Raw genomic sequence first — 26330 nt, 5'->3', positions numbered from 1 at the left:
AAGTTCACGGCATTGGGGGTAATATATTAGCATGGATAGAGGATTGGCTAACTAACAGAAAACAGAGAGTCAGGATAAATGGTTCATTCTCGAGTTGGCAATCAGTAACTAGTGGGGTGCTATAGGGATCAGTGCTGGGATCTCAACTATTTACAATCTATATTCACGACTTGGAAGAAGGGTTCGAGTGTAACGTAGCCAAGGTACAAAGATGGGAGCAAAAGCAATGTATGAGAAAGAAACAAAAAATCTGCAAAAAGACATAGACAGGCTAAGTGAGTGGGCAAAAATTTGGCAGCTGGAACATAATATTGGGAAGTGTGAGGTCATGCACTTTGTCAGAAAAAATAAAAGAGCAAGTTATTATTTAAATGGAGAAAAATTGCAAAGTGCTGCAGTACAGCGGGACCGGGAGGTCCTGGTGCATGAAACACAAAAGGTTAGTATGTAGGTACAGCAAGTGATCAGGAAAACCAATGGAATCTTGGCCTTTATTGCAAAGGGGAAGGAGTATAAAAGCAGGGAAGTCTTGCTACAGTTATACAGGGTATTGGTGAGGCCACACCTGGAATACTGCGTGCAGTTTTGGTTTCCATATTTACGAAAGGATATACTTGCTTTGCAGGCAGTTCAGAGAAGGTTCACTAGGTTGATTCCGGAGATGACGGGGTTGACTTATGAGGAAAGGTTGAGTCGGTTGGGCCTCAACTCATTGGAATTCAGAAGAATGAGAGGTGATCTTATCGAAACGTATAAGATAATGAGGGGGCTTGACAGGGTGGATGCAGAGAAGATGTTTCCACTGATAGGGGCGACTAGAACTAGGGGGCATAATCTTAGAATAAGGAACCGCCCATTTAAAACTGAGATGAGGAGGAATTTCTTCTCTCAGAGGGTTGTAAATCTGTGGAATTCGCTGCCTCAGAGAGCTGTGGAAGCCGGGACATTGAATAAATTTAAGACAGAGATAGACAGCTTCTTATCCAATAAGGCATTAAGGGGTTATGGGGAGCGGGCAGGGAAGTGGACCTAATTCCATGATCGGATCAGCCATGATCATATTAAATGGCGGAGCAGGCTCGAGGGGCCTACTCCTGCTCTTATTTCTTATGTTCTTATGAAACCATACCCTATTTAATCATGATTTAAAAAATAACAATTTGTAAGGCTCTAAATCTTACAAAGTTCCCAGAGTCATAGAAACATAAGCCCCAAGTTTCCACATGATTTGATCCTGATTTTTAGGAGCAACTGGTGGAGAACGGAGTATCTTAGAAATCGGAATTCTCCACATTTAAGTTTTCTGCAGTTCTAGTCAGTTAGAACAGTTTCACTTTTGAACAGAATTTCTTTTTCAAAAGGAGACGTGTCCGGCCACTGACGCCTGATTTCAAAATTTCCACAGTGAAAACGTACTCCAAACTAACTTAGAATGGAGCAAGTGAAGATTTTTGTAGGCCTGAAAAAACCTTGTCTACACATAAAAAAATCAGGCGCAGGTTACAAATTAGGTGTCCAGAACGAGGTGGGGGGGAAGGGGCGGGGGGAAGGGAAGTCATTACATTCTACAATAAATCACTTAGTTATACTTATACAAATATTATATAAATAATTCCAACCTGAATAAAAATTTATAAGCAAAGAAAAGATTAAATAAACCATGTTCCTACCTGTGTGAAAGTGCTTCAGGCAGGGAGAATGCTGCAGGAAGCCTCACAAGTTGAGGCAGCCGTTCCCGACGGCGGGGTGGGGGGAGGAGGCAGTAAGGGCCCGACCGACGGCAGCGGGGGGCAGGCAGGGAGGAGGCAGCCGTTCCCGAAGGCTAGGGGGGGGAGGAGGCAGTAAAGACCCGACCGACCGCAGCGGGGGGCAGGCAGGGAGGAGGCAGTCGTTCCCGACGGCAGGAGAGGGGGAGGAGGCAGTGAGAAGGCTGCAGGAAGCCTCAGAAGTTGAGGCAGTCATTCCCGACGGCAGGGGGGGAAGGCCCCCCTGCCATCGGTCGGGCCCGTCGGGAAACAGCTGCCTCAACTTCTGAGGCTTCCTGCAGCCTTCTCACTGCTGCAAGAAGCCTCAGTGCTGATCATGGAAGGGCAATGTGCTTTTATTAAAAAATGTTAAAAAATTAAACAGCTACAAAGAACTACAAAAATGGCCGAGTGCCAATGTTTCCTTCACACTGCGCGTGCGCGAACGCTCCAATGCGCACGCACAGGGTTTCCGGCACGAAAAAAACTAATTTAAATGGTACCCGCCCCCTCCCACTTACAAAATCGGCGCGAGTGGTAGGCCCCGCCCCCTGGGCGCCGCGCCAAGCAGACATGGAGCTGCAGGGCGCTCCAGAATTGCGCGTTTTTTTTCAGGCGCCGTTTTCGGCACGAAAAACGGGCACCCAGCTCGGAGGGGCGCCCGTTTTGTAGCGTGTGGAAACTTGGGGCCATAGAAAGTAGGTGCAGGAGTAGGCCATTCGGCACTTCGAGCCTGCACCGCCATTCAATATGATCATGGCTGATTATGCAACTTTAGTACCCCATTCCTGCTTCCTCTCTATACCCCTTGATCCCTACAGTCATAAGGGCCACATCTAACTCCCTTTTGAATATATCTAACGAATTGGCCTCAACAACTTTTCTGTGGTCGAGAATTCCACAGGTTCACAATTCTGTGAGTGAAGAAGTTTCTCCTCATCTTGGTCCTAAATGGCTTACCCCTTATATTTAGACTCTGACCCCTGGTTCTGGACTTCCCCAACATCGGGAATATTCTTCCTGCATCTAACCTGTCCAATCCCTTCAGAATTTTATATGTTTCTATGAGATCCCCTCTCATTCTTCTAAAGTCCAGTGAATATAAACCTAGTCGATCTAGTCTTTCTTCATATGTTAGTCCTGCCATCCCAGGAATCAGTCTGGTGAACCTTTGCTGCACTCCCTCAATAGTAAGAATGTCCTTTCTCAGATTAGGAGACCAAAACTGCACACAATACTCAAAGTGTGGTCTCACTAAGGCCCTGTACAACTGCAGTAAGACCACCCTGCTCCTATACTCAAATCCCCTCGCTATGAAGGCCAGCATGCCATTTGCCTTCTTCACCGCCTGATGTACCTGCATGCCTACCTTCAATGACTGATGTACCATGACACCCAGGACTCGTTAGACTTCCCTTTTTACTAATCTGTCACCATTCAGATAATAATCTGCCTCCCTGTTTTTGCAACCAAAGTGGATAACTTCACATTTATCCACATTATACTGCATCTGCTATGCATATGCCCATTCACCTAACCTGTCCAAGATCCCCTGCAGCCTCCTGGCATCCTCCTCGCAGCTCGCACTGTCATCCAACTTAGTTTCATCTGCAAAGTTGGAGATATTACATTCAATTCCTTCGTCTAAATCATTAATGTATATTGTAAATAGCTGGGGTCCCAGCACTGAACCCTGCAGCACCCCACTAGTCACTGCCTGCCATTCTGAAAAGGACCCGTTTATTCCTACTCTTTGCTTCCTGTCTGCCAACCAGTTCTCTATTCACGTCAATACATTACCCCCAATACCATGTGCCTTAATTTTGCACACCAATCTCTTGTGTGGGACCTTGTCAAAAGCCTTTTGAAAGTCCAATTACACCACACCACTGATTCTCCCTTGTCCACTCTACTAGTTACATCCTCAAAAAACTCTAGAAGATTTGTCAAGCATGATTTCCCTTTCATAAATCCATGCTGACTTGGACCGATCCTGTCACTGCTTCCAAATGCGCTGCTACTACATCTTTAATAATTGATACCAACATTTTCCCCACTACCGATGTCAGGTTAACTGGTCTGTAATTCCCTGTTTTCTCTCTCCCTCATTTTTTAAAAAGTGGGGTTACATTAGCTACCCTCCAATCCATAGGAACTGAACCAGAGTCTATAAAATGTTGGAAAATGACTACCAATGCATCCACTATTTCTAGGGCCACCTCCTTAAGTTCTCTGGGATTATCAGGCTCTGGGGATTTATTGGCCTTCAGTCCCATCAATTTCCCTAACATCATTTCCTGACTAATAAGAATTTCCCTCAGTTCCCCATTCTCGCTAGACCCTCGGTCCCCTAGTATTTTCGGGAGATTATTCATGTCTTCCTTAGTGAAGACAGAACCAAAGTATTTATTCAATTGGCCTGTCATTTCCTTGTTCCCCATGATGAATTCCCCTGATTCTGACTGCAAAGAACCTACATTAGTCTTCACTAATTTTTTTCTCTTCACGTATCTATAGAAGCTTTTGCAGTCAGTTTTTATGTTCCCTGCAAGATTACTCTCATACTCTATTTTCCCCTTCCTAATTAAACCCTTAGTCCTCCTCTGCTGAATTCTAAAATTCTCCCAGTCCTCAGGTTTGCTGCTTTTTCTGGACAATTTGTATGCCTGCCTCTTCCTTGATTTTACATTTTCCCTAATTTCCCTTGTTAGCCACGGTTGAGCCACCTTCTCTTTTTTATTCTTACGCCACACATGGATGTACAATTGTTGTAGTTCATCTATCTGATCTTTAAATGTCTGCCATTGCCTTTCCACCATCAACCCTTTAAGTATCATTCTCCAGTCTATCCTAGCCAATTCACGTCTCATACCGTCAAAGTTTCCTTTCTTTAAGTTCAGGACCCTTGTGTCTGAATTAATTGTGTCACTCTCCATCTTAATGAAGAATTCTACCACTTTATGGTCACTCTTCCCCAAGGGGTCCCCCATGACCAGCTTGCTAATTAATCTTCTCTCGTTACACAAGGCCCAGTCTAGGATGGCCTGCTCTCTGGTTAGTTCCTCGACATATTGGTCTAGAAAACCATCCCTTATACACTCCAGGAAATCCTCCTCCATAGTATTGCTTCCAGTTTGGTTAGCCCAATCAATATGTAGATTAAAGTCAGCCATGATAACTGCTGTACCTTTATTGCACGCATCCCTAATTTCCTGTTTGATGCCACCCCAACCTCCCTACTACTGTTTGGTGGTCTGTACACAACTCCCACTAATATTTTCTGCCATTTAGTGTTTCGCAGCTCTACCCATATAGATTCCACATCATCCACGCTAATGTCCTTCCTTACGATTGCATTAATCTCCTCTTTAACCAGTAACGCTACCCCATCTCCTTTTCCTTACTGTCTGTCCTTCCTGAATATTGAATAGCCCTGGATGTTGAGTTCCCAGCCTTGGTTACTCTGGAGCCAAGTCTCCGTAATCCCAATTACATCATATCCGTTAACAGCTATCTGTGCAGTCAATTCATCCACCTTATTATGAATGCTCCTTGCATTGAGATTAAGAGCCTTCAGGCTTGTTTTTTTAAAATTCTTTATCCTTTTAGAATTATATTGTAATGTGGCCCTTTTTGATTTTTGCCCTTGATTTCTCTGCCTTCCACTCTTGCTTTTCTCCTTCCTACCTTTTGCTTCTGCCCCCGTTTTACTTCCCTCTGCCTCCTTGCATAGATTCCCATCCCCTTGCCATATTAGTTTAAACCCTCCCCAACAGCACTAGCAAACACTCCGCCTAGGTCATCGGTTCCGGTCCTGCACAGGTGCAGACAGGTCCGGTTTGTACTGGTCCCACCTCTCCCAGAACCGGTTCCAATGTCCCAGGAATTTGAATCCCTCCCCCTTGCAACATTTCTCAAGTCCAGTAATCTTTCTCTAAATGTGGCTAGAAAGTGGAATTCTCAGACACAAAATGTGGTTGAAACAGAACTTACGAATTATTTTGAAAGGGAAAGTGATGGTGCTTCAAAAAGAGGAAAGTTGAAAGTTATGGGGAGCAAACAGGAAATCGAGATTCGATTGGTAACTCATATTCAGAAAAATTCTGACACAAACTTGATGGTTTGTAAACCCCACTGTCAAGTTCCCCCTGATATAAACAGTAACTAACATACCTTTCCATCTGTAGTGATGGTATGAATGTGATGTTAACAATTGCTGGCCCGTTACATACAAGACCATATTGACTCACCCATTCTTGCACCATAGCTTAACTGTTCCAAGTTTACAGAATTGGGCATATTTTACACACAAAGATGCGCCCTTGACCCTGGCCAATTATTCAGACTCCGTCATTTCTACAATTGTTGCTGCACTCCCAGCCTCTGACAGATTCTGCCTGAAGGGAGGGGTGGGAGCAGCGTGGCAATTGGTTATGACAAGCCTCAGACCTGTTGCAACACATCATTACCCAGCGGCTTTGGTGTTGCTGGTGGTCATGCAACATTTAAAAAATAGATTTGGACAATTTACGTTTTAAATGGCCCCTGCAATGTCATAAGTCACAAGTCAATTAGCAACTTGACAACAATTTCAAAGAAATAAGCTAAGAGATCAGTTGGCGATGTCTGCTACTGCACTTTTTAATTAATGAGCACTATTCAGTAATTAAATTTTGTCACGCGCATCTTTTACAAAGAGAAATTTTTGCACGCTTTATTTACAAATAGCACAGTCATCATTACAATGAACAATCACCAAACTCTGTACATTGACACTCTCAAAAATATGCACATCTAAAAATAAATTTTAAGCTCTTTTCATTTCTATTTAGAATGATACCCTGCAGGGTCAGAACCTTTAAACATCACCTGGTTTCCAGACTTTTTTCAGAGCTGCCTGTGTCTGAGTTTGCTCTATCTCTTCAAATTATAGTATACTTCCATCAAGTGTATAACATTTATCAGAAATATACAATTAATAAGAGTCAGTAGAAAAAGGATGCTAAAGAATAAATATCATTTTTTTTAAAAACGTCTCTTACATTTTTTCGAAAACAGGACAAGGCCTGCCTGGAATAAAAATCTTTTCACTACTTAATCTGAAGTGGATCCTGAAAATGGCTAATTTAATGGACTCGCATTTGTAGATGTGGATTGTGAAATAATGCTATTGTTATCAACATTATTAGAAAACACAAATAGGAGAATGCAAAAGAAATGCTGTTTTGTGTAAAGCTAGAAGACTTAGCACGTTTGAGTACACAAGCCTCAGAATGGCAATCACCGATATTATAGCTGTGTATATTTACCAGTAAATTTCTGATATATGCATTATATTTTCACCCTCTGTTTGATACTGCTCTGCACTGTATCTCATTCTCCAGCACCAGACTGGAAAGAATTGAACTAGTTCAAAGCATCCATCAATAACCAGTCACTAGGCTGCATGTAAGTGTGAACAAGGCCGACTCTCTCTCATTTTCTTTCTCTCCAATCAATGAATCTGTGTCCTTGGCAGCCTTTCTGATACATAGAACTGATCAGATGAGAAACTCATGAAGGAAGCTCATATCTTACCATCCTGCAGCACAGCATGGTCATGCACTGATGCACTCTATGAATGGGTGACCCTTGTACATTTCTGATGGTTAGTGCAGTAAAGGGAGAGCTAGGGAAGTGCAAAGACAGGGGCAGACGTCGCTGATGCTTCCTTACAGATACTGGGAGCCCGCCCTGAGTATGGTTAGGACACAACTCCCAAAATTTGGACCTGGATCTGTGGCGGGCATTGTAGGCAGCTAGGAGTTCTGCTCCATCGCATTTTTGCAGAGCGGGCCTCCCTGAATTTCTTAGCCAATTGTTGTCTTGGAATAAACTAAAAGACAAATTATCATCTGCAGTCTTCCTGACATGGAGCTTCCCTCACAGGGAATGCATATTGGAAATTTGGGAACACATCTGATTTACAGGCCCACTATATCCCGTATAATGAAATGAATGGATGACATAAAAAAGTGAAGGCATGATTTGGATGTACACCCAAATTTCTGATAACTGCTTCATCGGAAGCACTAAGGGTGAAAGTTTACCTTAAAGTTGTTCCTGACATTTTTTTGGTAATGGCGCGATTGCTGTGCACAAAGTGGTTTCATATTATACTCATGGTATTCTTCAAATTCAATTCACACTTCCAATTGAAGAGTGATAGGTGGCTTGCCAATGGCTGACTGATTAAATTCATTGCCTGGTGTAATACTGGGCCATGCAGATTAGAAGATAGGCACATTTGGGCATTGAAATTGCCCCTTTCTATAAGGCCTCTGGCTGCCTGAAAGCGGCGGCGGCTGCCTGAAAGCGGCGGCAGCTACAGGTCGGTGCAGAATGGCCGGCGAGTCTCTGCGGAGGAGCCTCCATTTCTTAAATTGACCTTCCTCAGTTTTGTAGCAGTGCAGGGGGCCGCCCCCCCCCCCCCCGCCGTTTTCCCGCCGTGGCATGCACGCACCGACCCATACCAACCGGCGGGGACCCCTTCCCAAAATCGCCCCTCGGGAAATTGCTCCTTTCTCGGAATTTCCCCGTGGGAGCGACGTCGTCACCAGTCGGTACCCCCGACAGCTTTGGCTGTCGGTACACTCTCTGTGGCTAGGTGGCACGGCCATCCTTACAGGGGAGGTGCCATGTTTTTTTTTTGTCGGCTGACAGCCAGGTCAAGCTGACAATTATGGCCGTTGGTTCAGCCGGGGTGCCAACAGGCAGCCTGGGACCCCCTCTTGTGTGCCAGGTTGCTGGCCCAGCCGAAACCCTCCCTGGTGGCCCACTGTTTCCACTGAAGTGGCTGCAGAGTTCACAGTGGCCTAGGGCAATTAGGGATGGGCAATAAATGCTGGCCTTGCCAGCGATTCCCACATCCCATGAATACATTTTTTTTAAATGGCCCCCTGTGTGTGTGTGTGGCTGTAGGGTGAAGACAAGATTGGATCTACTGTGATGCTCCTCCAAAGTCAAATAGGCACTCACTATCCAGACTCAGTCATGTTGAGTATTGAATGGCAGGAACCTTGAGCCACTGCCTTCAGGACATGAGTGGAGAGATTTTTATGAAAGAAAAGGAAGGCTCGTACCTAAAGCTAATGCCAGGGTGCTGAACAGACACAACATTACTTTAACTATCACCCGTGTTACCCCTTCCTCACAACAAGTTAGTATTTATTTATATAGATTTCTTTATTTATATTTTCTGCATCTTTTTGTAGAATAATAAATAATTGAAAACATAGTTGCAGTAAAAGCACTTAAAGTACATAATGCAAAAATCAATAACTGTTTTCTTAAGTACAAAGGATTACATTCTGCAGAAGAATATAAGTCTTGATTGCATTTTGTACTGGGTGGTATTGAGGTAGGAAAACCACCATTATCCACAATTCTCCTGTAATATTCAACAGAGAGTTTAGCTGCTCGATTGGAACTGTAGAGGCCATAGTTTGGTTTGTCGATATCTCTTAGGGCCCAAGCAAAGTATCCACAGATATTCACTCCATCCAGTTTTAAGGCTGGAAAATAAAGTGAATGAAAGGCAAGGTAAATTTCATAATGACCACAATTATAGCCTAAATATTTGTAAAAAAAACAATAATTAATTTGAATTTATATACTGCCTTATCACACCTTCAGGACACCCAGGGAATAAAATATAACTTTGGCAGTAGCACAGAACAGGCAGTAGCAGGTTTTCATTTCCAGTGTCTGCAATCGGGTGGGGTATTTAACGGGCGGTATATCCATTAACACCTACACTGAAGTTGAATTTTACCTCCCGCTCAATTCTGATAAAAATGCACTTAAAGTGTAGTCACTAGTGACATAGAGGTAAACATGGCAGTCAATTTGTACATAGCAAGATCCCACAATCAGCAGATGAGATACACAATGAGGTAATATATTTGTTTTGGTAAAGTTGGTTGAGCAATGAATGCTGGGTAAGACACTGGAAGAACTTCCTGCTTTTTAATGAAGACAGTTTTTGGATCTTTTACATCCACTTCAGAAGGCAAACCGTGCTTTGGTTTAACAATTCACATGGATGGCAGCACTTCAATCAACGCAGTCGGAATTTGAGATGCAACCAGGTTCTGTTGGGATTCCACCTCATTTTTTGCTTGCAGTCATTTCCCAATTGGCAGACATTCTGCTCACCACCTCTCCCCTGCCATACATCAAGAATCCATGTTTACTATAGCCTTAATGTCCTCCCTGGGACTCACGTCAATGGAGAGCTCACATGAGTCCTGTAAAAATGCTTGAAAACATTACTGGGGAAAAGTAATCAATCCTGGAATGGAGTGCCAGGAATTTTGAGCACTGCGTCTTTTTGTGGGAAAGAAGCGGGGAGTGGTAGAAATAAATGAAAGAATAACTAGGTAGTGAGTAAGCAAAGAATCTGACAAACACTGAAGAATTCTCTTCGGTTCATGCCAGCACCTGCATGCATCTGGTTCCAGTTTTATCAACTTTGCATTTTACCCAACATTAAGCCACCCTTCTTACTCCGTATTTTGTCATTTGCCAAGATACATTTTCCACCTCCATAATGTTATCCATTTATGCCTTAATTTCCCCTTCTGCTGTCATAATCCTAATCTAAGTTTTCACCTCCTTGATTTCTCAAATGCTCTCATCACTGGTCTCCCACCTTCTCAAACTTCAGCTCATCTAAGACTCTATAATGCTTGTTCATTTACACAAAGTCCTAGATACCCATCACTCCTATCATTGTTAAAGCTCCACTGGCTCCTCTTCTTCTAATGGATCGATTTCAAGGTCCTTGTCCTCATTTACAAATCCTTCCATGGTCTTGCTCCACCTTACCTTCTCCAGCTGCATGTCCCAGCTCCTCCATTCTGCATCCTCTGTTCCATCAATGGAGATGATCTTTCATCTGATCTTCCTACTCTTTGGAACTTTCTCAAACCACATTGCCTTCCTACCTTTGTCTGCTCCAGAATAGCCTCCTAAAACACAGATTTGTGCCTATGGCTTTACCCTTTGTAAAGTGCTCTGGGATGTTTCTCCAGTTAGGGGCACTATATAAATGCAAGTTGCTGTTGTTGTAAAGGTAGAACAAGTGGGAAATTGAGAAAGCAACAATCACAAGATTGATACCAGATGAGGAAGGCTAATTGATAACTTTAGTTCACCCATCCAGGTAAAAGAAAAACACAAGAAATAAAGAAGAAAACAAGATGGATAATAGAAAGAAAGCAGGAAAATTAGCAACTAGGAGGAGCAAAAAGAAAGAATTTGCTTTTACACCCTTGGGATGAATTAAAGCACTTCACAGCTAATGAATTACAAAAACAAAATAAATAAATAATCTAATATAGACGTGGCTAAAAGCACACTGAGAAAAGCATGAAAACAGCTACATCTGTTTTTATATTTGGATTCGCTTATTTGTACTGGCAAAATGGCCGCATTGTCTCTGATTGTCTCTCCATTATCACATGATCTATTGCTGATTAGTCCACTTGAAGGATAAGGCACACCCTGAAGTTTCTCTGGAATGTGTAACTGGAACCGCCCAGCCCAAGTTCTGACTGACTTTGCAAAGTGTAATTCGATCCATTGTGACTTCAGAAGCCAGAGAGGATAGATCTCCACCAACCCAGCAAACGCCTCCCAAGTTCCAGCCGAAGTCCCTTACCCAGCGCAAGTGTACGACCTTACACCCCCCCCCACCCCCCACCCCATCATAGATGGGGCATTGTGTGTGGGTCACAGATTGTTAACAGGTTTATTGGGTATGAAGTGAAGGGGGTTGCAAGAATGTGATCGATCATCCCTGATTTCCCTCTCTCCCCTCTCCGGCTTCCCCTCTCTCTCTCTCTACCCCACCCCCCCTCCCCGTGTCTCTCTCTACCCTCCCCCCTGCCTCCCCCCGGCTCTCTCTCTCTCTTCCCCTCCCCCAACCACCCGGTTCTCTTTCCCCCCACCCAACCTCCCAGCTCTATCTCTCTTTCCACTCACCTCCCGGTCTCTCTCTCTCTCCCTCTGCCTCACCACACCGCACCCCCCCTCCCCCCAGCTCTCTCTCTCTCTCTCTCTATCCCCTCTCCACGGCTCTCTCTCTCTCTTCCCCCAACCCCCGCTCTCTCTCTCTTCCCCCCCACCCATCCCCCAGCTCTTTCTCTCTCCCACTACCTCCGATGTTTTCTGTCCCACAGAAAGCCGCAGCAGAAAATGTTTTAGCAGCGACGGGCTCCACGCGGGCTCGTGGCCCCCACTTTTGACTTTTGGCTTCCTCGAACGACATACTGCGCATGCTCGACCGAATTGCGGGGCCCATGCTCAAAAAGGGGGATGGGTCCAATGCGCGCATGCACAGAAGGACACACAGGACAGCAGTACAAATAGTCACTCTGTTTATATTTTACACTCCTGTATGCAGTGTTTGGTAGGAAAAATAAAAAAGCGAATTATTTTTTAAATGGGGAGAGATTATAAAATGCTGCAGTACAGAGAGACCTGGTCCTTGTACATGAAACACAAAAAGTTAGTATGCAGGTACAGCAAGTAATCAGGGAGGCAAATGGAATGTTGGCCTTTATTGCAAGGGGGATGGAGTATAAAAGTAGAGAAGTATTGCTACAACTGTTGGTAAGACCACACCTGGAGTACTGCGTACAGTTTTGGTCTTATTTAAGTAAGGATATGTTTGCATTGGATGCATTTCAGAGAAGGTTCACGAGGTTGATTCCTGAGATGAAGGGGTTGTCATATGAAGAAAGGTTGAGTAGGTTGAGCCTATTCTCCTTGGAGTTTAGAAGAATGAGAGGTGATCTTATTGAAATGTATAAGATTCTGAGGGGGGCTTGACAGGGTAGATGCAGAGAGGATGTTTCCCCTCGTGGGGGAATCTAAAACTAGGGGGCATAGTTTCAGAATAAGGGGTTGCTCATTTAAAATGGAAATGAGGAGAAATTTCTTCGTCAGAGGGCTGTGAATCTTTGGAATTTCATTGAATAGGTTTAAGGTGGAGATAGACAGATTTTTGAACGATAAGGGAGTCAAGGGTTATGGGGAGCGGGCAGGGAAGTAGAGTTGTGGCCAGGATCAGATCAGCCATGATCTTATTGATTGGCGGAACAGGCTTGAGGGGCCAAATGGCCTACTCTTGCTCCTATTTCTTATGTTCTTATGTTATGTACAGAAGAAATCACAGAAAATACAGAAAAAATTGTGGGATATACATGAAAGATCTGACAATGATATGGGAGCACTGACAAAGACAAATTTTCCAAATATTAGACTGCACAAACACTAAATATCCATCAAAACTTGTGCATTTGTTAAGTACGGGTTATCAAGAATGGCTTACCTTTCAAAGCTTCATTAATGTAACTCTGGATATAATAAACTCGTAACTTGTCTTCAGAGGGTGAGTCATCATCAATTCCGTTCGATGTGATATAGATTGGAACATCGCCATATTTTGATTTTATCCACCTTAAGAGTTTGCGTAAACCCCACGGCACAACTGCTTTTCCATCTGGTGATGCCAGCCAGGTAATATCCTTCAGGTGCTGCACTTTGAACTCATAACCAACCTGGGCTTCAGCTTGGCCTTCCAGATGTACAATGTGAGTTGTGTAGTGGTTCAGTGCCACAAAATCACCGGAGCCTCGTATCAGTTCTTTCTCTTCATTGGTAAAGTAGGGCAAATAAGAACCATTCCAAACAATGTTTTGCCTTTGGCTCTGCCAGTCTCGCATGATGACAGGGTAGTCCCCATTACCAAAAATTGGCTCCGCAAACCAGCCAATATCAAACTCTAAAGTCCTGGCAGCTGCTTCTATGTCATTCCTAGAAAAAGGGTCAGCTGGGTCCACCCAATCAGCATGAAGGGAAACAGAGACCTGTCCATTTTGTGTCTTGCGAAACTCGTCGTTGTAGAGATGCCAGGCTAAAGCATGTGCTTTGATTAAATTGTGGCCTATAATGGTGAAGTTTGATTTGTATCCCTCTAAATGCTTTATGCCGTTTGGCTCACTCATCGTTATCCAGAATTTCACTTTGCTTCCCAGCTGCCTGAAACATAACCTGGCATATTCCACAAAAGCCTGAATGGTTGCTGGGTTCATCCAGCCCCCATTGTCCTCTAAGACTGAAGGTAGCCGCTGATCCTCGAGAGTGGGATGGTACAACACAACGACCGGAGTAACATTCACCCGTAGAAGCTCGCTGACGTAGCATTTGTAATAGCGCAGGTTTGCTCCGATGACCTGTGTTGGGTTGCCTCTCGGAAGGATTAGTGACCAGTTGAGGGAGAACTGGAAGTGAGTAGCATGTGTATTCTGCAGCAGGTGGATTTCTTGCCGGATGGAGTTGTAGTCGGTGCACTGAGCTTTGCGAAGTTGGCCAATTACTCCCTTGACTTTCATCCGCTTTCCAGTGCCATTAATATCCAATTTGTAAATATTGTCATCAACAAATTGGCGAGTTGTAGGAGTCGTTTCTACCTGAGAAATAAAAAAGAGGGACAGGTATAGTGCAATAGGACTGAACAACAGAATATGATTTTAGTCTCTGGATACAACTAGAATTTCTTCTTAATTATTTAATAGCTAAAGAAAATGTAGAAGCAGATGTCCATATCAGGCAAAGAAGAGAAAAGTGTGTCTATTTATTACAGCCCTGATTTTGTGAGGTTTCAGTGGCCATTATATGTCACATGTTTTATATGCACCTTCCTTACCACCAGGGCTCATATTCACTGTCCACGCAATTGTTCCTGGGCATGTTACGGCAGATGTGTCTTCACTGCCTCTGCTTCACAAAGAAGGCTGCCAATTACCTAGGCCAACTCTTGGAGGCCAACTCGTTGACTACTGTGGAACAAGTTTGATTCTATACTGAGAGAAGTAGAATACTGTAGGGATAGGTTTTGGTGGGACAAAATATATTTTCTTCTCCTTGACTTTCCTTATGTTCTTAAATCATCACGTGAAAATGTCGAGAACAGTACCAGCAATGGCTTAGCTTGCGAGCAAACTGTTAACATTTAACAGTTTAACTGAGTCGCATTTACAAAATCTTAAAAATCACAAAAACTAGAACTGGTTTCTTGTTTAAAACAACAATCAAACTGGATTAAATCCCTCTTTACGTGTCAGTTTGACTTAGTGGTAGCATTTACTTCTGAGTCAGAAGGTCATGGGTTCAGGCCCCAGTCCAGGACTTGAGCACAGAATCTACTGAAGGAGTTCTGTATTTGTCAGCTGTTAAACTGAGGTTCCACGTGGCTAATCAGAGGGATGTAAAAGATCCCATGGCAATATTCAAATGGGGGATTTCTCCTGGTGCACTGGTCAACAGTCAACCCTCAACCAATAGCTCCAATGCAGATTAACTGTTCATTTATCTAATTTGATGTTTGTGGGGCCTTGCTATGCACAAATTGTGTTTGCCTACAAAGAAATAGTGGCTACATTTCAAAAGTAATTTATTGGCTGTGAAGTGCTTGGGGATGTCCTGAGGGTATGGAAAATGCTGTATAGATGCAAATACTTTCCTTTCTAACTCTCTCATAAGTATTAGTGAACAAAAGATCTTAAACATTTATTTTGATAAACATTTTCCCCCATTAGTAAGACTCCACAGTAACTTTACAAGTCCGGCATGTTATCAGGGAACCTCGTCCTCCAGCAACACGTACTGGAAATCTGTGCATGTGCTACTCATGATTTTCTACCAGTAAAATTAAAGGTCAGGATATTACGGATACTGAGTGCAGGAATTTCTGATGTGTGCTTGAATACTGTTCTCGCAGTCATTGCCTGATTTCAACTGATTGTAACTATAAGAATAAGAAGTTATTAAAATGTGTTTCTCGTGATTCATGGAAAGTCTTCTTTTGAATTGCTGAATGTGTAAAAGGTAGCATTGAAGCTGTATTGAAATAATTGTTGGGTGTTAAAAGTGTACAAGATAAACCAGTTAAAATTATTATACATTACAGAGGATGTATGGCAGTAGAGAAGAGAGAAACAAAGAGACAGAAAAAGGGGGAATATTATTAAACTTGAATGAATCTGTACTTACAATGATTTGCTGTCTCTCTATTCCAGATGTATTTTCATACTACCCTGTATGTTTATTTTTTTACTGTGTACATGCACTGATGCAACACCACATTAAGTGATGCACTAAGATTTGCTCTAAGATGGCCTTATTCAAGTATCCCTGACTATAACGTTGCCTATTATTATAACTTATTTACTGGTTTAAATCACTAAAATTCACTCAGCCGTGTCTGACGTCCTGATGAAAGCCAGCGTGTTTCATTGATCTTTAGTTTGTAGGGGGTAGGGATTATTTCCATTTTCCACATCCCATTCAATGAACAAAGCGTTTTTCACCACTGAGAAGGTTTCATAGCTTTTCTTTTTCAATTCTTAAAAGTCAATTAGGGATCGTTGGCACGATTTGATAGCAACCCCCATAATTGATTGTATTTTTAAAGAATCCTGAAGTTAAACCTCTCTCTATACTTTTGTATATGCAACGGGGAGGTCATTTGAAAGATGAGGTTGTTCTCCTTGGAGCAGAGAGGACGAAGAGGAGATGTGATCGAGGTGTTTATAATCATGAAGGGTTTAGATAGAGTAAATAAAGATAAACTGTTTCCAATGGCTGAAGGGTTGATAACAAGAGGGCACAGATTTATGGTGGCAGGAGAACCAGAGGCAACATGAGGAAAAACATTCTCACGCAACGAGTGGTTAGGATTTGGAATGCACTGCCTGATAGTAGCCTTCAAAAGGGAATTGGATAAATGCTTGAAGGAGAAAAAAGTGCAGGGATGCGGGAAAAGAGCGGGGGAGTACGACTAACTGGATTGTTCTTTGAAAGAGCCAGTGCAGACTCGATGGGCCGAATGTCCTCTACCTGTGCTGTACTATTCTATGATCACATAATTCTATGAATTTCATAAAAATGATAGGGGGCGTGCGTCCAAGTTCCTGATAAGCTCAATTATGTCTACGTCAAGAGTGCAATTTGATAAAATCACCCTTAAAATAAACACTGTCAGGGGTAACAGTAATATATAATCACCCCTAATGGGATATAGACATTAGACTAAATAGAGGATTCTGAATGTATGGCAATGGAGCAAACAACAGGGCCATGAAATTCTGTGGGGGGGGGGTTCTCCTGCTCCAGCGGAACACCAGTTAAACCCTGAAATGTGGCTTATATGGTGAAAATGGCCATCTACGCCATACCCCTGTGGAATCTGTTAGTTTCCTGCCGGAGTTAAATGAGAGACAGAGAGAACTCCCCACAATTTCAGGGTCCAATAATCTAACTGGAGTATTAAGATATCTGCATGTGCGGTCAGACTAGAGCAGTGTGTTAGTCAAATGAACCTCGAGATTTAATACTTGTCTATAATGCTTTTCCAGTAAACTTTTTATATTACTTGGATTATATTTCCAATTTTCTACCCTCTGCTCTTAAAGCCATTGGGCCCGAATTGGTCGACTCGAAGGCCCGCCCATTTCTCGGCGGTCCCCGGGTGGCACATATCTTTTTTCTGCTCGCTGCCGCTGGGGCCAGTCGGGGGCGAGTTTCGCCGCAGTTGTGTCATCGGCAGCGGCAGGCGGCAGGAGTTGGCGGGCGGGAGCAGGTGTTAGTGGGCGGCGGCAGCAGTGGGCGGTAAGTGCAGGCCTCTCGATTCGGAACACTTCAGAGGCCGTGCACCGCGCATGTGTGAGACTTGTTTTTTTTTTGTAGTTTCATTTGCCAGCTGATGTCAGTGTTGAGGCGATTCGGGCTGATGGGACATCTGCGCATGCGCTTAAATGCTGATCACTCCCTTGCATCTGCCAGTTGGAGAAGGGAGAGTGTTGGAAATACAGAGCTACAAAGTAATCAGTAGCCATCCATCAAGGGAATTAAAATGAGTGGACAAAAAGCTTCAAGGAAGATTTTTAAAACCAGGCCCAGAGCTCCCTGGTTTAATGATGAAGAACTGGAGGAGCTTGTTTCTGAGGTGGAGCACCAGTATAAAGACCTCATCCGGGATGGTCATGGCAAGCCTCCACCTCCCCAATACAGATGCATTTGGAGGGAAATTGGTGAGGCCGTGTCCTCAATGGGCAACATTGTGTGGGATGGAGATCAGTGTAGGAAACGTTGGAACGGTGTGTTGGCATCAGCAAGAGTGAGTAACCATTTATTGGAGCCCTCCCGTACAACTCCAAAAGGTTCTGTGCCAGTTGTGTCTGTGTGCGTGAGTGTGTGTGCTGCATGAGCAACAGGGGTCAAGGCTGCAACTTTTCTTTCTGCGGAAGAAAAATACATCCAAGGCAGCAAGCCTGAGTGCCATGGGAGGGAGCCCAGCAGAGGTCATCGAGTTGAGCGGCCTGGAGGAACGTGCCTTGGCATTGGTGGGTGATCACCACAAAGGTTGATGCAGATCCCATGATAGAGCATGGTAAGATTATACTAATTTCCGGTGTGCGTGACGCTCATGTCATGAAAGGTCATGCAATCTTAAGTCAAAAGCGTTTTAACGCACATTTTGTCGGCTATTATTAGTGTGCCCATGTAGCGATGGAACTCCTTGATGGCACAATGTGTGATTGGACGGCTCACATGTCATCTTGACCAACCCCGCCCCCCAGCTATAGAATGAAATGTTCTCCTCTACTTACAGATGGTGAGTCGGACAGCAACGAGCAATGCTCGCCATCCACCTCTGGCACACAAAGGAGGAGTGTGATCCCAACTTCTCCCACCCCGACGTTGTCACCAGCCCAAGACAGCAACTCCTTCCTCCATCCCCCCCCAGATCACCCATATCCACCATACCCACCTCCTCCACCCAGAGTCAGGAAGACCAGGAAGGAGAGGAGGGAGAAGGGCCCGTGGTGGAGCCAATTGAGCTCGAGGAGCTGGAAGAGAAAGACACCAGCCTCTTGACGTGTGTGCCACCTGTCTGGAGAGCCTCGGCGTCGGGGTCCGAATTCATGGACTTCAAACCGGACAAACCAGGAACAAGTGCTGGCAGGCGCAGAGGCTGTGGCGTTAAACCAACCAAGCCACATTCATCCACACAGACCCAACAATCACCTGAGGATGTAGGACGGAGATAGTTCAGCTGTCAAGGACGAACGTCGACCTAGGTCGCAATCTGCTCCAGACCATGGCTGGGATAGCTGCCAGCATCGCGACTTTTGCTCAGAACCATAATGACAGCATGGAGCAGCTCATTAGTGCGGTGGAGCGCAACACCGAGTCTGTCGAGGCGATGAGGCAAGTGATGGCTTCTGGGCAGGTCGTGCAAACCCCCGAGCCCACGCCCTCAAAGCACACAGATCCCGAGGAGCCGGAGATGCTGGCTCCTTCAATCATACCCCCTACCTTCTCGCCAAGGTGGACACGTCTGCAGAGATCCGGCTGCTATCCTGCACAACGTGATCAAGCAGAGGGGGTGAGGGGCAGGGGAGCGGCACGCCGTGTTGAAGGCGGAGCGAAGAAGAGGATGATGGGACTCACATCGAGGAGGAGGAAGAGAGGTGGTGGTGTCTGGTAGAGGGCTGGGTGTTGGTGGTGGGTATGTTCGTTAATTTTATCATCTGTCACTTTTGGAATGCTGCACTTTTCAATAAATTCACATTGTTCACCCACTCTTGGTCAGTGTCTCATTTTTACATAATGTATGGTGCCTTCTGTGAAAAACACAGCTCTCCCTTAGGTGTTCTGCTGTATGAGGAATATCTTGCCCTCCACATATGATTCTATTGTATAATGGGTCCTGCCATCAAGCCATCTCGACACGACAAGTAAGGGTCACCAATGCAGGAAGACTTCCTTTCAATGAGAGTCAGTTGAACTACTTGCAAGGCACATATTAAGGTTTGCACTTCACCCCACTATTTCTGAGTGCATAGTGACACCCCTGAAATGACATGTGCATCAGTGAAATTGCAGTCCATTATATGTATTTTTCCGTCTTCCATACCTCATATCATGCTGTTCTCACTATCACATGCAACAAACTGCCAGAGCTTTACATCTTCTAACTTTCGCCTATTTACTCTGACATAAGATCTTACCATCTGTGCAGTCACAATCTGTCACTAAATATCTTCTGCCTGCAATAGTGTGAAGACTCTTGTAGGGCATCTGCATTGAGCCTTTACCATCTTTTGCTGCTCATTGCCGCTTCCTCTACCACATCTTCCCTTCAACAGTCTAATCTGGATTTACATATTTCAACTCATTCTGTACGGCTTAAGGTCCATCAGATTACTATTTCTGTGGCATATGCACGATACCCGGGATGTGAAGTGCTGCAGCACTCTGTGCGATTCTTCCTGCCGCCCGACTCACAGCCAGCTCAGTCCAGCTTTTTGCCAGCGGTCCTTCTTAGTCGATGGTGCTTGAGGAAAATCCCAGATTTCCAGCCACTGGCATGGGTGGGCAGCAGCAAGTAGTGGCAGCGGAACCTCCGTGAGGAATCTCCCGGCGGGTGGTACCTGGGCGGAACCGGAGGAATCGCCCCAAAAAAACTATTTCTGGCGGAACCTCGGCGGCTGTGGGTGGAACTTCAACCAAGTTCGGGCCCAATGATTCTTGTTGTGCTACAGTTTGATGGATACCAACAGCCCTCAAGTACTTTGCCCAAACAGCATTCCTTAGAATGGAAGTATTTGCAGGCTAATCATCCATAGAGTAGCATGGGCCAGACAGTGTGTCCCTTCTACCAATCCCCCTTGGCCAGAAAATGATGCAAGGGACCGAAGGAAACCATAGAATCATGCAACAACAACTTGCATTTATATAGCACCTTTAACATAGTAAAACGTCCCACAGTGCTTCACAGGAGTGTTATAAAACAAAATTGGTCAAAGAAGTAGGTTTTAAAAAGCACCTTAAAGGAGGAGAGGTATAGAGATGGAGTTTAGGGAGGGAATTCCAGAGCTTAGGGCCGAGGCAGTTAAAAGCACCTAGGCCCTAATGTGAACAGCACAGAAGAAGGCCATTCAGCCCACCATGCCTGCACCAGCTCTTTGAAAGAGCTATCCAATTATTCTAGAAAAAACATTATCTAAAACCAGCAGCTGTTTATACAGCCCATTTAACATAGAAAAGGTTCCCAAGGTGCTTCACAGAAACTTAGTCAGACAAAAATCGATGCAGAGCCAGAGAAAGTGTACTAGGAGAGGTGACTAAAAGCTTGGTCAAAGAGATGAGTTTTTACGGATGGTCTTAAAGGAGGAGAGTGAGGTAGAAGGGTGGAGAGGTTTAGGGAGGGAATTTGAAAGTTTAAGACATAGACGGCAGAAGACAAATCCACCAGTGGTGGGCCGAGGGGAGTTCGAGATGCCCAAGAGGCCAGAGTTGGAGGGCGCTGGGTTCTTGGAGGGGTGTAGGGCTCGAGAAGGTTACAAAGTAAGAGAGGGGTAAGTTCATGAAGGGATTTCAACACAAGGATCAGAATTTTAAATTTGAGGCATTAGGGAACCAGGAGCCAATGTAGGCCAGCAAGCACGGGGTGGGTGGGGGGGATGGATGTGCGGGATCGGATACGGGCTACAGAGATTTGGATGAACTGAAGTTAATGGAGGGTGGAGGATGGGAGGCCGACCAGTCAACCATTAGAATTGTTGAGTCTGTAGATGACAAAGACACAGATGAGCAGTAGATAGGCTGAAGCTTGAGTGTACACAGGTGATGTTACAGAAGTGGAAGTAGGCGATCTTTCCAATGGAGAGGATACGGGTTAAGAATCTTCGCTTGGCATCAAATAGGAGATTTGTGAACAGTCTGGTTTAACTTGGGACAGTGGCCAGGGAGGGGCATGCTGTTGGTGGTGAGGGTGCAGATTTTGTAGTGGGGCCAAAGACGGTGGATTTAATCTTCCCAATATTTAACTCGAAGAAATTTCAGCTCATCCAGAAGTGGTTGCTGGACAAGCAGTCTGACAACCCAAAGGGTGTGGAGGGGTCAAGAGAGATGGTGGCAAGCAATGTGCCCTGTAAGCTGCTCTTTCTTCTGCGTGTCCTGTTCCTTTTAATGCGCGGTCCCTTTAAATTTCTGTGCCTATGCGGTATTTACAATGGTGAAGCCAGTGAGCAGCCTGTACGGGTCCTTTCCCATGGTTGCACAGCAGAGCAGATTATAGGGTACATTGGCGTCGAGGTAGAGCTAGGTGTTTTCAGTGTACATGTGGAATCTGATCCCTTACCTTTGGATGATTTGCCAAGGGGCAGCATGTAGATGAAGAAGAAAACTTTGGGGTGATAATGTTACTGAGGCGGGAAGAGAAGTCGTTGATGAAGATAGTCTGGCTATGAATCATATAATCATAGAATGATACAGCACAGAAACAGTCCATTCACCCATCGTTTCTGTGCCAGCACTTTGAAAAAGTTATCTAATTAGTCCCACACCCTGCTGTTTCCCCATAGCCCAGCAAATTCTTACACTTCAAGTATTTATCAAGTTCTCTTTTTAAATTATTACTGAATCTGCTTCCACACCCTTTCAGGCGGTGCATTCCAGATCATAACAACTCAAAAACCTGTTACCTCACATTGTCTCTGGTTCTTTTGTCAATTATCTGAAAGCTGTATCCTCTTGTTACTGACCGTTCTGCCACTGGAAACAGTTTCTCCTTATTTATTCCATTAGAACCCTTCATGATTTTGAAGACCTATATCAAATCTTCCCTTAACCTTCTCTGCTCTAAGGAGAACCCCCAGTTCATTGCGAGAGGGATGGAGTACAAAAGCAGGGAGGTCCTGCTGCAACTGTACAGGGTATTGGTGAGGCCGCATCTGGAGTACTGCATGCAGTTTTGGTCACCTTACTTAAGGAAGGATATACTAGCTTTGGAGGGGGTACAGAGACGATTCTCTAGGCTGATTCTGGAGATGAGGGGGTTACCTTATGATGATAGATTGAGTAGACTGGGTCTTTATTCGTTGGAGTTCAGAAGGATGAGGGGTGATCTTATAGAAACATTTAAAATAATGAAAGGGATAGACAAGATAGAGGCAGAGAGGCACAGCCTCAAAATACGGGGGGGCCAATTTAAAACCGAGTTGAGAAGGAATTTCTTCTCCCAGAGGGTTGTGAATCTGTGGAATTCTCTGCCCAAGGAAGCAGTTGAGGCTAGCTCATTGAATGTATTCAAATCACAGATAGATAGATTTTTAACCAATAAGGGAATTAAGGGTTACGGGGAGCGGGCGGGTAAATGGAGCTGAGTCCACGGCCAGATCTTGTTGAATGGCGGAGCAGGCTCAAGGGGCTAGATGGCCTACTCCTGTTCCTAATTCTTATGTTCTTATGTTCTTATGTTCTTCTCTAGTCTCTCCCTGGTACCATTGTAGTAAATCTTCTCCACACCCTCTCCAAGGATTTGACCTCCTTCCTAAAGTGTGATGCCCAGAATTGGATGGAGTACGCAGCTGGGGCCTAACCAGGGATGGATTGGGGGGGGGGGGGAGGGCGCAGATGGGGCAGTTGCCCAGGGCCCAAGCCTAGAGTGGGGCCCATACAGGGTTGGATTAAGGGTAAACAGTATTGACATAAGTGACGTAGCAAGAGCGGAGCGAAGCCGCGAGGGCTCAGACACATGTGATTCTAGATAATGTTTTTCTAGAGATGCATTCTACACACAAATCAGGGGCAGAAAAAGGAAAGAGCACCAGCTACGCGAGGAGCAAAAGAGATGAGCAGTAGCTAAACTGCTTAAACTAGATAATTTTTTCCAACTAAAAACTCAAGATCATGAAGATGAAGGCCAAGATGGCGCCGTGCAGTCAACTTCAACAACAAACCACTAGTGGCACCGGACCTGGAGTTGGCCGAGTTGGAACTCCAAGTCCAAAAAGTTGAAGAAGATGAAAACTAACTGGCGCATACTGAGCTGAAAGAGGCACAACCTACAAGTGACATTGGGCTGTGGGGAGACAATATCTCAGAAGACATGCAAAGCTACTGGATTGCAAAGGTAGTGAGGACTTCCAAAACTGTGATAAATACTTCCAAAACTCCATCGTGATTCATGCCAAGGAAGGATGCCACCAATACTGCTCGAAGTCCTTCTTCACACGTGTGCACCCACTGACAGGCGAACGTGTGGAGCAAACATGGCTCTGTTATTCAAATCGTAGAGTATACTGCTTTGCTTGCAAGGTTACAGCACGAACCAGTAGCCACTTTACTCATAGGTTTAAAGACTGGAAGCATGGAGATGAGAGAATTTCATCTCACAAAAACAGCCACCCATCATAGAGAAACCATGGTAGTATTGTGCACTAGACAAGCAGGCACTAGTTGTGTGGATGGTCATATTGTCTTCCAGTTTGAAAATGAACAGCAGTACTTAGGCAAGGTGCCTGTGTGATAACATTTCTCTGTGAATGAGGTCTTTCATTGCGAGGCAGAGACGAAATCATTGGGTGTCCAAGTAATGGTAATTATCTGGGTGTGTTAGAGGTTTTCGCAAACTACAATGCATTTCGCCAACAAAGGCAAGAGGCATACTTCATACTTGTCTTCCACCACTTGTGAAAAACTGATTAGTCTGATGGGTGGCAAAATACTTGAGATGATTATCCAGGCATTGAAATCGGCGAAGTTCTATTCAATATCTGTTGATTCAACGCTAGATGTCACACACTCAGATCAGCTGACATTTGTCATCCGCTATGTTCTACCGACTGGTCCTGAGGACAGGTTCCTAAAGTTCTTGCCGATAATTGGTCATACTGGACAAGAAATAGCAGAAATAATACTGGCCTTTCTGGATGAGAATAGGATTGACATACAAAATTATCCCGGACAATCTTATGATAATGCTTCAAATATGAGTGGGAAATGCATCGGTGTCCCAACTATCATCAAAGAGCAATGCCCATATGCAATGTTTATACCGTGCACTCACTTAACCTTGTGGGCAAAAACAGTGCCGAATGCAGCCCAGTGATCGTCAGATTTTTTGACATTATACAAAAGTTGTACACTTTTCTCTCTGCGCCGTCACCGGTGACTGCTTTATGAAAAACTAAAGCATTTACGGCTGTCTGTCGTCAAGCAGCTTTCTGCTACTCGATGGTCAACAAGGTATGAAACTGTGTCAGCCCTGCTCAAAGACTACACTCCCATATGCAAAGTCTTGGAATCCCTGGCAACTGACGTGGAATAGAAAGACGAATGCTGAATTGAAGCTCAGTTGATCCTTGACCAACTTGGCGAACTGGATTCAGCTATTCTCATTGTTATTTGGAACGCATTCTTGAAGCGCTTTCACCTGACCAGTCTCTCGCTTCAAGAGACTGGCTTCAACCTGAATGTCATGGTGTCCTTACTTGAGTCCCTTGTCGATTTTGTTAAGACCCAGTGGATAGAGTTTGAGGACTTCAGAGACCTAGGGATTAAACTGTGTGGCCACAACAAGTACAATTCGGCTCAGAGGCGCATTTGGGTACGCAACCATTGCTATGATGATGGAGATGCTGAAAACACTGTGCTGTCACCCAAGGAGAAATTCAAAACTGAAGTGTTCCTTGTCATCATTGATCAATGAATCAGAATCTTGAAACACCATACAAGGAAATCAACTGTGCATTTGGATTCCTGTCCAAGCTAGCCGCTCTCTCGACTCATGAGATAAAGCAAGCCGCAGCAAATCTTGCCCGCTCCTATCCCAAAGATCTGGAACCTATGATTGAAAGTGAATTCATCCAGTTTTCTAGCTTGGTGGCATCCTCAACAGAGCTTCAAACCTCAATTTGTGTCAAACAAACTAAGTTAGCAGAACTGAAAATGTACCAATTCCTCGATACACACACCCTCACCCAAACATTTTCTAACATGAAATAGCTCTTCGGATATATCTGTCAATGATGGTATCAAATTGCAGTGGTGAGTGGTCCTTCTCGAAACTAAAACACATCAAGGATGAGGTCAGGAACCGAATGGGACAAGATCGACTTAATAGTCTTTCAATCATGAGCATCGAGAGCAAAGTACTGAGAGGACTTGACTTCTCAAAAATCATTGATGAGTTTAGACGACAAAATCTAGGAAAAGACCAATGTAATGTTATACTTGTAGTTGCCTCTCTGGAGAAAATGGAATGCAAATGACAAATGATGTCTTCCAAAATAATTGCACTGTCTTGTTCTCAATTGTCATTGTCAATTTAGTTTCAAAATGTAAGGATTTTTTTAAATTAAAGGGTTGTTGTTTACTGTTTATACAGAGTTTCAACAAGATATCGGTTTGATTGTTTGGAAACATAATATATTAAATGAGTGTCGTCATAGTATCAATGAGAACATAACCTGAGATGTAGACCTGACCTGATCTTGACCTGATGCATATTCAGTATAATGCCCTGTGACTTAGCTCACTAATGTAATTTACTGCAGGATGTGAATGGGAGTAGGGGGCCCATGGCCAGGGTACTGCCCGGGGCCCAAGGCATCCTTAATCCATCCCTGGGCCTAACCAGTGTTTTGTACTCTCTGCTTGCTTTTGTACTCTCTGCCTCTATTTATA

General features: G+C 44.4%; 1 protein-coding gene across 1 annotated transcript in view; it reads right to left on the bottom strand.

The window, feature by feature from the left end:
- Nucleotides 1-8186: 8186 nt before the first annotated feature.
- The window catches only part of kl (klotho), a 168261-nt gene continuing 150117 nt past the window's right edge, over nucleotides 8187-26330 (bottom strand). The window contains exons 4-5 of the mRNA XM_070892342.1: nucleotides 13123-14263; nucleotides 8187-9298 (exon numbers count right to left, since the gene is read on the bottom strand). Of these exons, the coding sequence (XP_070748443.1) occupies nucleotides 8970-9298; nucleotides 13123-14263 (1470 nt within the window). The 3' untranslated portion in view covers nucleotides 8187-8969. The remainder of the gene's footprint in view (nucleotides 9299-13122; nucleotides 14264-26330) is intronic.

Source organism: Pristiophorus japonicus, chromosome 10, assembly GCF_044704955.1.
Source record: "Pristiophorus japonicus isolate sPriJap1 chromosome 10, sPriJap1.hap1, whole genome shotgun sequence".
Taxonomy (NCBI): domain Eukaryota; kingdom Metazoa; phylum Chordata; class Chondrichthyes; family Pristiophoridae; genus Pristiophorus; species Pristiophorus japonicus.
This window is presented reverse-complemented; position numbering and strand designations above follow the sequence as displayed.